Consider the following 11,920-nt stretch of genomic DNA (forward strand, 5'->3'; position numbering starts at 1 on the left):
GGACTTTCAGGTCTTGCGCTTGCTGTGTACCATTTGGTCATGCGTGGATCCACACAATCAAGGCCACGCACAATCGCACCGTCACAACGCTCGCGCCAACCAGTCCCACAAGCATGCGGAACACAAGCCCATCCTCGCGCCGTCTGCAGATATGCACTCTCGCAAAACCCTCGATCTGGAACGCGCGCAGCGCAGCAGCACAGCGTCAAGCACCATTCACGCACGGCGCACGTACGCACTCACCCGGGCTGGGTGGCTTGGGTGAGGGTGGGCGCGGCGACGGCGGCGACGGCGGCGATGGCGGCAACGGCTTGGGTGGCGCTGCGTGTGAGAGAGCACAAATGTCCGTGCGCGCGACATATGATTGAGGAGTCAGCACAAAACATGCATGTGTGCACGCACTCGCTAGCTCGCTACTCACGCACCTGGGCTGGGCGGCAGCGGTGGTGAGGGCGGGCGCGGCGACGGCGGCGACGGCGGCCGCGGCGATGGCGGCAAGGGGGGCGAGGGCGGCGGCGCTGTGAAGGCGGCGGGACAGGCTGACAAGGGCACCGTGCCTCCGGTAGGCGGGTTGGCGGCTGCCCCCAGGGCGGTGGCCGAGGTGGCGAGGCAGGTGGCAGCAGGGTTTGCCGCAGAGGACAGCAGCAGCCAGCGCTGGTTAGTGCCTGCAGAAATGCAGGCCCAGTCCTGGAAGCAAGTGTGCGTGTGTATGGGGGGGAGTGTCACCGATGGTGCGCTGGCAGATGGGTTGTTTCAAGGTGTTAGTTACGCATGGGTTAGTTGCCACGCACAAGCAGGAGCTGTGATGAGTTTTTTGCACTTAAGCAAGCTTGCCGACATAGCCAAAGCCTCCCGTGCCCCACTGCTTGCCCGGCGGCCCGTTGGCCCGCATCACGCACCAGCACGCCGTCTCCGTTGCAGTCCACGGGGCCAACCAGTTGCTGCGTGGGCAGCGCGCACCACGCCGCCGGCACCGAGCACACTGCGAGGCCAGACGTAGGGCCGAGGGCATCAGGTGGCAGTACGTAGGGGGGAAGTACAACTGTTTTATGCGAGGAGCGCAATGCCCAACAGGATAAATATGGGATGGAATTCTATCGGAGTTCTGGAGCCCAGGGGACCAGGGGTCCGCCGCATTCCCAGCACTATCCGGGCCGCCCACGCCCGCCCCCACAGCGCTGCAGCAGAAGGCCCACAGGTGCGCTTGCACGCGCGTACATTCCGTGGGGTCGCTTACCCGGGGGCTGTGCCGGCGCGAAAGGCAGTGCGAAGCCAAAACCTTCCTTCGCAAGGTCGCCCTCGCAGTCATACATGTAGATAATGTTTTGGATGCCTGCAGACCGGAAAGGATTGGCAAAACGTACGCGGTTCTGTTGCCCTGCCTGCTAACGGCACCGACCGGGCATGCAGGCGCACGTGCCAGAAGCTAGCTCTTCCGCAATACATCCCGTACGCATCCAGCATGCCCACATACAACAGCCAGCCTTGAGCTGCTGAATGGTTTTAGGCAGGGACCAGCCATGGGCGGTGCAGGGACCAGCAGGTACGTAGATAGGGGGCTAGGACTCACTCGCATTCGCCGGCGGCGGCTGCCAGCAGCGTCTGCGGCCCAGCTCTTTGGCGCTGATCGTCCACAGCCTGTATGCATGTGGGTTGAGCGCCGCAAGCTGTTAGCGATGTACACGCACTAGTAATCACCTTGCTTGTAGCTAGGCAGGCCACCCACCCAGCCATGCCACGCCTCGCAGCTACAGCAGCCACGCACTCATCAACAGGTCCTCGCGACCTGCCGCTTGGCGCGGTGGGCCACGGAGCGCGCTGCTGCTGGCTGCACAACATCCGCCAATCAAAGAGCTAGATAGCCCCTACCTTCCTGCGCCCGGCTGGTCCATTCCACCAAGCAAGCCAAACACAAGCATTGCACGCACGCGCGGAAGTAGTGCGGAGGATAGATAGGGCGGGTACATACACGCGTACGCACACCCGCCACGCAAACGTGCAAGGTTTGGGTAATAACTGCGGTCTGACAAGTAAGTAAAGGCAAGCAACCACATCCGCCCAGCATCGTGTGTAGTTCCCAGCCGGCGTACTCTCATCACTCATCATTAGCACCCTTCCCCTCGTCCCGCCCCGCGCCACACACATGCACGCCAAGACTCCTGCATCTTACGCCACCTATCTGCTTTTGCTCCCCACGCACCCGTTCTGGGTCTGGTTCACGAAGAATTTCTGGTTGTCGGCGCCGGGAACGCAGGTCGTCAAGTACGTCTGGAAGTAAGGAGCAGACTCCTCAGCCGTCACGCATCTGCTCACGTCGGAGTTGTACTGGATGGTGTACAAGTTGTTGGCGCCAACTGCGTGCGTGCGTGCGTGCGTGTGTGCAAGCACCAATTTACAGTTATATATAGATGAAGTCAAGTGGCGGTGGCGGCGAGCAAGCAAGTACACGCACGCACTCGATCCACCGATGCTCCTTATTGTACCGGCGCCGCTCACGTGCAAGTCCCACCGACCCACCTGGCGTGACTAGCACGCCGTAGTATGCGAACAAGAAGGTGGGATTGCAGGCCTCCAGGCCAGTGCGGACGTTATTGCAACGGACGCATTGGCTGCTGTTTGCGTGGAAGATGCGCTGGAAGCCTGTGTGGTAGGTTGTGGGCGGGGGCGGGGTTGCACTCATGGGGTTACATGCATGATTGAGAGTGCTGAGAAGAAGTAGAGTTGTAGCCAGCAGCCACATTGGGGTGGGGTGGGTTGCTTGGGGGAGTTCGTGCCGTGCAGGCGCCCCATGTCCGGGTATTTTAGGAAAGACCGCCGTGGTACACGCACACGTACGTACGCACGTGCGACCCGACCTACCCTATGCAAAAGCCTCGCGTTTCTCCACGCACACAAGGCACGCACTGCGTCTTACTTGGCCTATCGATCTAGTCGGCCACCCACCCACACCCACACCCACCCACACCCACACCCACACCCACACACACACACACACACCCACCCACACACACACACACACACACACCAGTTGCTGGCCGTCACCCAACTGTAAGACGGATGGATCACTTACCCACGGGAGGGGCCGGCGACGGCGGCTGGGGCGACGGCGGCTTGGGCGGCGCTGCAATTTGATTGCATTACGCACCCGGCATAACATCAGTAGTGCGTGTATGTACGTGGTGTGTGCTAAGTATGCCAGCTAGCTGCTGGAGGTTTGATCATCACGGCGTGTGTGGTGGTAGGTGCATGTTCATTTGATGGTGCCCGTGCCGCATGGTGCCCGTGTCGCAGGTAGGGATGACTTCGCCCATCATACATCAGCAGCAGCCCTAGGGGTCGGGTGCTGCATGCATCACCGATTCGTGAGCAAGCGGTGAATGGCTGGGTGCGGTGCATGGATGCATGCCGCACTGGCGGCCAAGCTCACCCGGGCTGGGTGGGATGGGGCCCGGCGAGGGCGGCAGTGGCGGCGGGAACGGCGGCGATGGCGACGGCGGCAAGGGCGGCAAGTTGAAGGCGGCGGGGCAGTTAGACAGGAATGCCGGGTCGCCTCCATTGGGCGGGTTGTTGGCGGCTCCATAGGCGTAGCCACTGGTGGTGAGGCAGGTGAGGCCTGGGCTCGGGTTGGACAACAGCAACCAGCGCTTCCCCGTACTGGGCGAGTAGCAAGCCCAGTCCTGGCGGCGGTAGGGCGGGGGCAAGGGGCGGGGATGGGCGGGGTAGCATAGGGGGGGGAGCGATGATGCATGCGGATGGAGCGAGTATGCGGGGGGCAATTCATCAGGAGGGATATTTGCAAAAGCCCAGCGAAGTAGGTCCCAGTCGTCAAGGAGGGATGGATGCAGGGAGGCAGGGGGGAGGTCAGCACTACAATGGTATCCGCACACAGTAATTGTCGTACAGGTTGGAATGGGACTTGAGCGGCGTGCAAGAAGGCGGCGGCCCCCGATCGATGGATCCGGTTGCCCCCCGCCTGCCGCCCGCCGCCAGCTCCCGCCCAGCCACTGCCTTACACCCCGTCTCCTCCTGCCGCCCCAGCAACTCACCCGCCGCCGCCTTTTTACGAGTGATGGAGGAACCACGCACGCCCGCGACCCAGCAGCCCCACTACATACTAGCCACACGCCCGCACCACCCGCACTACCCGCACTCACCAGCACACCGTCTCCGTTGCAGTCCAGAGGGCCGATGAGCCGCTGCGTGGCGTAGGAGCACCACAGCGCCGGCAGTGTGCACGCTGCAGGCAGGCAGGCAGGCAGGCAGGCCGCCAGCAGGCAAAGTGTTCAGGTCCGTAGCCAAGCAAAGGCGCATAACAGAAAGGCCTATGATAAAACACTGCCTCAAAAGGCAATGTACGTTTTCCCCCGGCACGCAGCGATAGCAGACTACTGCTATCCAGCTATTAAGAGTGGCATGCTGCTATGCGCCCCGCCCACTTCCGGGCAAAACGCGCTCGCGCTCCCCGCGTCCCAGCCATCCAGCAGAGCAGCAGGCCACCCCCACTGGTTTAATTTGCTTGGAGCTGGAATGAACTACACCCCCCAACACACACACACACACACACAACACACACACAAGAAAAAAAAACACACACCACTACACCGCAGCACACCACACCGCACGCCTTAGCTACACTTACCCGGGGGCTGTGCCGGAGTAAACGACATTGTGAAGCCCACGCTCTCCGTTGCAGGGTTGCCGGAGCAGTCCGCGAGGGTCATGCTTGTGAGGGCTGCACGCAGCAACAGCGCCAGTCGAGTCAGGCATCGCTCGCGCTATCAATCACCAAGATTTGATTGGTCACACGCACGGGTTGATTGTGCAGTGCAAACGCACGTAGATGCGGCATATCTATCTGTCGCCGCCCCGCCCGTGACGACTCACTTCCATTGGCCGCCGGCTTTAAGCAGCGTGTCCTGTTGTTCTTGGGGCTGAGCGTCCACAGCCTGTGACAGGTCGTGTCGCACGTGGGCGACTGCTGGTTGTACGTGCAGTGCGACCCGCTACACGAAGGGCGTATGACAGAATGAAGGGTGGCGTCGCCCACCCCCTCCCCACGCCCCCACGCCACGCCCACCCCATCCACCCCAACCCCTACTTTCGAATTCCACACACAAGATACACCACGCACCATCACAAAGTAAGCTGGAAGGTGTGCCTTAATCTTTGCCTCATGCATAGGCGACACACTTCCACGCAACCCCCCTCCAGCCCACTCCCCGGTGCGCACGTACGTACGCACCCAAATTGAGTCACGTTCACGAAGAACTGTTGGCTGTCGGCGCCCGGTACGCATGGCAGCATCTGTGGCACGAACGAGGCCGTACCGGCCGACGCGGAGTTGTCCGTCGCCGACAGACACTTACTGGTGTCGGAGTTGGCCCGGATGGTGAACAGGTTGTTTGCGCCCACTGCATGCGCGTGTCCGCATATGAGTGGTGCGGTGTGGTGAGTTGGTGTGCAGGAGGTCCCCAGACTTGGTTTAGGATAGATGACCGCGTCCGTGCAGACCCCACCACAAACACACACACACACACACACACACACACACACTCACACACACACACACACACACACGCACAAACACACGCACACACACATACGCACACACACATACACACACACACAACACAACACACCTGCGACGCCCGGGCCACCCTCGGCAAAGCCCCAACTGCCGCCCGTACATACGTTGTGTAGTAGTTTCCCTGACCCGCCCGCACCGCGCCCCTTTCCCAGCACACGGTAAGCGGTGTGTATGTTGCCCTTGCGCCGCTTGCTCCCCACGCACGCACCTGGCGTCACCAGTGCGTTGTAGGCGCCCGCGTTGTTCGTGTTGCAGGAGAGCAGGTAGGGCGCGTTGGACCCATAGCCAATGCATGTGCTGGTGTTCAAGCTGTAAATGGCGTTCATGCCTGCAGGGCGTAATAAGGGGTGTACGACTTCAGCGGCAGGAGAATGCTCGCAAGCAAGGAGGGGGGTCGGATCCACGTCAGCAGTGGCTGGTGCGGCGTCATCCCAGAGAGTGGAAATGAGATGCATGCACAGGAGGGCGCGTGCGGGGACAAGGCAGTGAACCAGGGAGGTTCAACACCAGCATTAGGCCCGCGAGACAGTGTCATGGGGCACCATTCAACACGCAGGTCCAATGAGCATGGTCTACACACCCGTTGGTGGAGCAGGTGACGGCGGCGACGGAGATGGCGGGCGCGGTGACGGCGGCCGCGGTGATGGCGGACTGGGAGGTGCGGGGGATGGGGGACGGGGCGAGGGAGGCGCCGGGCTGGGAGGTGCGGGGGATGGGGGACGGGGCGAGGGAGGCTTAGGACTAGGCGGGGCTGGCGAGGGAGGCGGAGATCCAGGCGCCGGGCTGGGAGGGGCCGGCGAGGGAGGCTGGGGGCTGGGCGGCGCAGGCAAGGGAGGCTGTGGGCTGGGCGGGGCTGGCGAGGGAGGCGGAGATCCAGGCGCCGGGCTGGGAGGAGCAGGCGACGGAGGCTGGGGGCTGGGCGGCGCAGGCGAGGGTGGCTGGGGGCTGGGCGGCGCAGGCGAGGGAGGCGGAGAGCCTGGCTCCGGGCTGGGAGGCGCAGGCGACGGAGGCTTGGGGCTGGGAGGAGCTGGCGAGGGTGGCTGGGGGCTGGGCGGCGCAGGCGAGGGAGGCGGAGAGCCTGGCTCCGGGCTGGGAGGCGCAGGCGACGGAGGCTGGGGGCTGGGTGGCGCAGGCGACGGAGGCTGGGGGCTGGGCGGCGCAGGCGAGGGAGACGGAGATCCAGGCTCCGGGCTGGGAGGGGCCGGCGAGGGAGGCTGGGGGCTGGGCGGCGCAGGCGAGGGTGGCTGGGGGCTGGGCGGCGCAGGCGAGGGAGGCGGAGAGCCTGGCTCCGGGCTGGGAGGCGCAGGCGACGGAGGCTTGGGGCTGGGAGGAGCTGGCGAGGGTGGCTCAGGGCCCGGCGGCGCAGGCGAGGGAGGCTTGGGGCTGGGCGGCGCAGGCGAGGGAGGCGGAGAGCCTGGCTCCGGGCTGGGAGGCGCAGGCGACGGAGGCTTGGGGCTGGGAGGAGCTGGCGAGGGCGGCGGAGATCCAGGCTCCGGGCTGGGAGGAGCAGGCGACGGAGGCTGGGGGCTGGGCGGCGCAGGCGAGGGTGGCTGGGGGCTGGGCGGCACAGGCGAGGGAGGCGGAGAGCCAGGGTCCGGGCTGGGAGGAGCAGGCGAGGGAGGCTGGGGGCTGGGCGGCGCAGGCGACGGAGGCTCAGGTCTGGGCGGCGCAGGCGAGGGCGGCGGAGAGCCAGGCTCCGGGCTGGGAGGGGCCGGCGAGGGAGGCTGGGGGCTGGGCGGCGCAGGCGAGGGAGGCGGAGAGCCAGGGTCCGGGCTGGGAGGAGCAGGCGAGGGAGGCTGGGGGCTGGGCGGCGCAGGCGACGGAGGCTCAGGTCTGGGCGGCGCAGGCGAGGGCGGCGGAGAGCCAGGCTCCGGGCTGGGAGGGGCCGGCGAGGGAGGCTGGGGGCTGGGCGGCGCAGGCGAGGGAGGCGGAGAGCCAGGGTCCGGGCTGGGAGGAGCAGGCGAGGGAGGCTGGGGGCTGGGCGGCGCAGGCGACGGAGGCTCAGGTCTGGGCGGCGCAGGCGAGGGAGGCGGAGAGCCAGGCTCCGGGCTGGGAGGGGCCGGCGAGGGCGGCTGGGGGCTGGGCGGCGCAGGCGAGGGTGGCGGAGATCCAGGCTCAGGGCTCGGCGGCGCAGGCGACGGAGGCTCAGGTCTGGGCGGCGCAGGCGAGGGCGGCGGAGAGCCAGGCTCCGGGCTGGGAGGCGCAGGCGACGGAGGCTTGGGGCTGGGCGGCGCAGGCGACGGGGGCGGAGAGCCAGGCTCCGGGCTGGGAGGAGCAGGCGAGGGAGGCTGGGGGCTGGGCGGCGCAGGCGAGGGAGGCGGAGAGCCAGGCTCCGGGCTGGGAGGAGCAGGCGAGGGAGGCTGGGGGCTGGGCGGCGCAGGCGACGGGGGCGGAGAGCCAGGCTCCGGGCTGGGAGGAGCAGGCGACGGAGGCTGGGGGCTGGGCGGTGCAGGCGAGGGTGGCTCAGGGCTCGGCGGCGCAGGCGAGGGAGGCGGAGAGCCAGGCTCCGGGCTGGGAGGGGCCGGCGAGGGAGGCTGGGGGCTGGGCGGCGAAGGCGAGGGTGGCTCAGGGCTGGGCGGCGCAGGCGACGGGGGCGGAGAGCCAGGCTCCGGGCTGGGAGGAGCAGGCGACGGAGGCTGGGGGCTGGGCGGTGCAGGCGAGGGTGGCTCAGGGCTCGGCGGCGCAGGCGAGGGAGGCGGAGAGCCAGGCTCCGGGCTGGGAGGGGCCGGCGAGGGAGGCTGGGGGCTGGGCGGCGAAGGCGAGGGTGGCTCAGGGCTGGGCGGCGCAGGTGAGGGCGGCGGAGAGCCAGGCTTCGGGCTGGGAGGCGCTGGCGAGGGAGGCTGGGGGCTGGGCGGCGCAGGCGAGGGTGGCTCAGGGCTGGGAGGCGCAGGCGAGGGAGGCTTGGGGCTGGGCGGCGCAGGTGAGGGCGGCGGAGAGCCAGGCTCCGGACTGGGAGGGGCCGGCGAGGGTGGCTCAGGGCTCGGCGGCGCAGGCGAGGGAGGCTGGGGGCTGGGCGGCGCAGGCGAGGGAGGCGGAGAGCCAGGCTCCGGGCTGGGAGGAGCTGGTGACGGAGGCTGGGGGCTGGGTGGCGCAGGTGAGGGCGGCGGAGAGCCAGGCTCGGGGCTGGGAGGAGCAGGTGAGGGAGGCGCGGGGCTGGGTGGGGCTGGCGAGGGAGGAGGAGAGCGAGGTACCGGGCTTGGAGGAGCAGGTGAGGGAGGCGCGGGGCTGGGTGGCGCAGGCGAGGGCGGGGGCATTGACTGCTGGACCACATCTGTGCAAATCCGGCGTGACAGAGTTATAGAAGTACATCGGCAAACGTATGGTGTGAGAAAAGCAGACGTTGATTTCATACCTCGAGCGTCTTTGTCACGTTTCCCGCGCGCGAAGCCCTGCCCGCCCTCAATCTGGGCCACCTGCATATGTTTCTGTATGCCCAACAGCGGCCCTAGCGCAAGCGCACCTCTTTTTTTACAGGCCTGGCCGTTGCTGCCCTCCGCTGCATTATTCACGTATCCATTCTCAGTGTCGCACACGCAACGATATCCCGGCTGCTGCCCGGGCGTGTCCACGCACACCGTGCCTTCACGGTGGCACGGTTCGGGCGTGGTGTCGCAGGCACGACGCGGTTTGCCGCCTGCGTGTGCATGGATGAGCGGTATGAACGGCCTGGCTGGTGAAATTGGTGTATCAGATCAGCGCAACGTTTTGAAACTAAGGAACTTTCGGGGCATCGCCGCCGGTTTAATAAGTAAGCCGGAAAAACCCCTCATAATCAAGCGGCAGCCGCACTGTGGGCGCAGGTGGACGGGGGCAACACTGGGCACTTGGCAAGACTGCGATGCATTGCTCACCAGGCTGAGCGAGCGCATGCGAAAACGCCATCAGCGCTAGCATTGCCGCTTGCACCAGCCGCCGTAAGCGGCCGCCGCGGGAGGGCATGTTATTGGCGCGCGTGCGTGGATGGCTTCCGCACACGGCTTCCCCGGGGCGCTGCCTGTGCATGACAGCGTGTAATGATGTTTTCAGTCATAATATGAGATGCATCGATGCCACGTACGAGCACGCGTGTCAGATTGCAGGCACTTGACGAGGTTGCGGGCCGTGTTTGCACCACGGCACACGCGCCCGCTCGCTCCCCCGCTCGAGCCTCCCGCTCAAGCCAGGCCCGGTTGCTTGCGGCATACATGTCCATCCAACAGGTATAACGTGCATTCAAGCGTGAGCGCATCGAGCCATTGCCGCAAGTTGTGAAACTCATGTTCAAGCATTGATGCAATCAACGCGCGCGAGGCGGTATGACTGGGCTCGCCCGTCGGCAATGTTTTCCTACAGCTAGACTTTCATGCGTTTTCAATAGGGGCTTGGTCACCTCCTCAAAGTGGTCTTGGCGCTTCGAACGGCCCGACGGCGTGAGCAGTGGTTGCTTGAATTCGTAGATAGCGTGATCACAGGCCAACGACGAGTCTCAAAACCCTACATATGCTTGCTTTTCTGTAGTTTATGCACGCATTTGTATGTCGCAGTTGCGCTGCTGCTGTCGTCCAAGCGACCCATCGTCGATCCATGACCCATCGCGGCTCGCCTTGTGTCATCGACCACACCGGTCATGTGCCTCGTCTACCGGTACATAATATCAAGTAAAAGGCATGCATAGGGAGTAAGGTGGGGTACATGCGCTGTGTGCCTCGCAATTTCGCGTCAACTGCCACCATACTTCACACATGCATGTTAACTGGCGACAGCGCAGTATGTTAAATATGAACACTGCGTATACATTGTCATGTGGCCGCCTGCCTCTAATCTGTACAGTTCAGAACTGCAAAATACGCGCGCGCTTGATGAATTGTAACTATAGATTACGCAACACCGCAGCGCAGCAGGCTGGCCTAATAAGATGAAGCCGTCGATCAATGACCGGTACTTGGCTATCAATGCAAGCTGTTGTTTCCGCCCAAGGGGTCGACGAAGGTTTATGAACGAAGGTCAGACGACGGCGTTCCCGCTGCTGGTCAGTCAGGTTTGGATTGCTTGCGAACGAACTTGGGCGCCGCACAGGTGCAAAATGGCAGCGTCAGCCTCACCCGGTTAATCTACGTTGAACCAAACAGCAGCACACTAGTCTTCCATGTGCGTGGCCACGATGCTCTGAGAGATGATGCCAAACTGCCGGTCCAAATCGTACCGTGGTTTCCAACTGCTCGACGCGCAACCTACCTATGTATGCTGGCCCCCATTGCCCCCTAGACAGTGCCTGTATCTTGTAGATGCCCTCAAGCCCGCGGCGTACGCCTACATACAGAGCGTAGATGGCCCCTCCCGCCGCGGCACGCATACATGCCCGGAAATATCTTTTTTCCGTTTCCAAACACTTAAAACGTCCCCTCTGTAACATCCGCATTCTTAAAACGTCTTCAGATGCCGCCAAGTCTGCGCCAAAACGTCTACACTCCGGCCCTAGATTGGGGCTGAGCCCCCCCCTACCTATCCCTCCTGTAAAATCGATCTCGCTATCCCTACGCAACTGGTCGTAGGCCGTACACCGCATAAGCACATGATTCTCATCTCCAACTTCATTTGCGACACATGACGGGCAAATCCTCTCCTCCCTAGGTCGTCCGTAGGCGCGGTTGGCAGTAACTAAGCGGCCAGCAGCATAGGCGGAACCTCATCAAGGCCTTGTGATGTGCAAGCCAATGCTCTGCCGTGCTCTTGCATGGTCAGTGGTGCCGCTCCTTCTGCACACAGCCCCATCCAATGCTTGTACTTGCTAATCTGTACGCCTGTTTGCTTGTTGTCTGGTGGGAAAGCTATCCGCTCGTTGAGCTCGCGAAATACCTCAACCGTATTGCACAGCGATAACATGGCTACCTGAAGGTTGCGACTCTCGCGGGGCACAGCGCGGCATTAGGGGGGACGGACTAGCAGGCGGTGCAAAAGAACGGTGTCGCCCTGGACTAGCCGCGAAAGGTGCGATGTTAGCTACTAGTAAAGGGTATATATATAGTTGGATGCCCTAATGTACTACTCCTGGCCGCGTGGCGCAATGGATAGCGCACTGGACTTCGAATCCAGGGGTTGCAGGTTCGAGCCCTGCCGTGGTCGTTTTGCCCGCGCTGCCTGATACTTTCGCCGTTGCGGTGCAGAGAAACGCCCTCGCAGCGGGAGGTACGACAATGTGTGCCTGTAGATGCGGACAGGCCACGAGCGGGCGGAGTGGGGGTGGCGGACAGCACCTCCTGCCAGACACAGGGTGCCGGCTAGCATACGTGTCGACCGCGGGAGGCCCCCTGGGGGGGGGGAGGGGTAGAAAGCTTAGGTTCTTACCCCATGCTC

General features: G+C 64.1%; 1 protein-coding gene across 1 annotated transcript; it reads right to left on the reverse strand.

Annotated features, from left to right (window-relative positions):
• Window positions 1-25: 25 nt before the first annotated feature.
• CHLRE_11g481375v5 (uncharacterized protein) lies at window positions 26-10,671 on the reverse strand. Its single transcript, XM_043067748.1, has 18 exons — window positions 9,897-10,671; window positions 9,439-9,581; window positions 9,048-9,221; window positions 6,168-8,858; window positions 5,796-5,915; window positions 5,243-5,411; window positions 4,885-4,946; window positions 4,640-4,732; window positions 4,155-4,237; window positions 3,428-3,677; window positions 3,071-3,121; window positions 2,518-2,640; window positions 2,201-2,354; window positions 1,571-1,638; window positions 1,238-1,333; window positions 900-982; window positions 422-687; window positions 26-321 (listed from the first exon to the last, which is right to left on the reverse strand). Exons 2-18 carry the CDS (start codon window positions 9,479-9,481, stop codon window positions 240-242), a joined length of 4,608 nt encoding a protein of 1,535 aa, XP_042919753.1. The 5' UTR covers window positions 9,482-9,581; window positions 9,897-10,671; the 3' UTR covers window positions 26-239.
• Between the last annotated feature and the right edge of the window lie 1,249 nt (window positions 10,672-11,920).

Source organism: Chlamydomonas reinhardtii, chromosome 11, assembly GCF_000002595.2.
Source record: "Chlamydomonas reinhardtii strain CC-503 cw92 mt+ chromosome 11, whole genome shotgun sequence".
In the NCBI taxonomy this organism is placed as follows: domain Eukaryota; kingdom Viridiplantae; phylum Chlorophyta; class Chlorophyceae; order Chlamydomonadales; family Chlamydomonadaceae; genus Chlamydomonas; species Chlamydomonas reinhardtii.

What these genes read in the sequence shown, in the direction of transcription:
- CHLRE_11g481375v5 (XM_043067748.1), bottom strand. Translation starts at nt 9,481, where the DNA reads ATGCTAGCGCTGATGGCGTTTTCGCATGCGCTCGCTCAGCCTG. An exon ending in GCATGCGCTCGCTCAGCCTG is followed by an intron (nt 9,222 to 9,438) that starts GTGAGCAATGCA and finishes ATGCACACGCAG; the next exon opens with GCGGCAAACCGCGTCGTGCC. An exon ending in CAACGCACTGGTGACGCCAG is followed by an intron (nt 5,412 to 5,795) that starts GTGCGTGCGTGG and finishes ACGCGCATGCAG; the next exon opens with TGGGCGCAAACAACCTGTTC.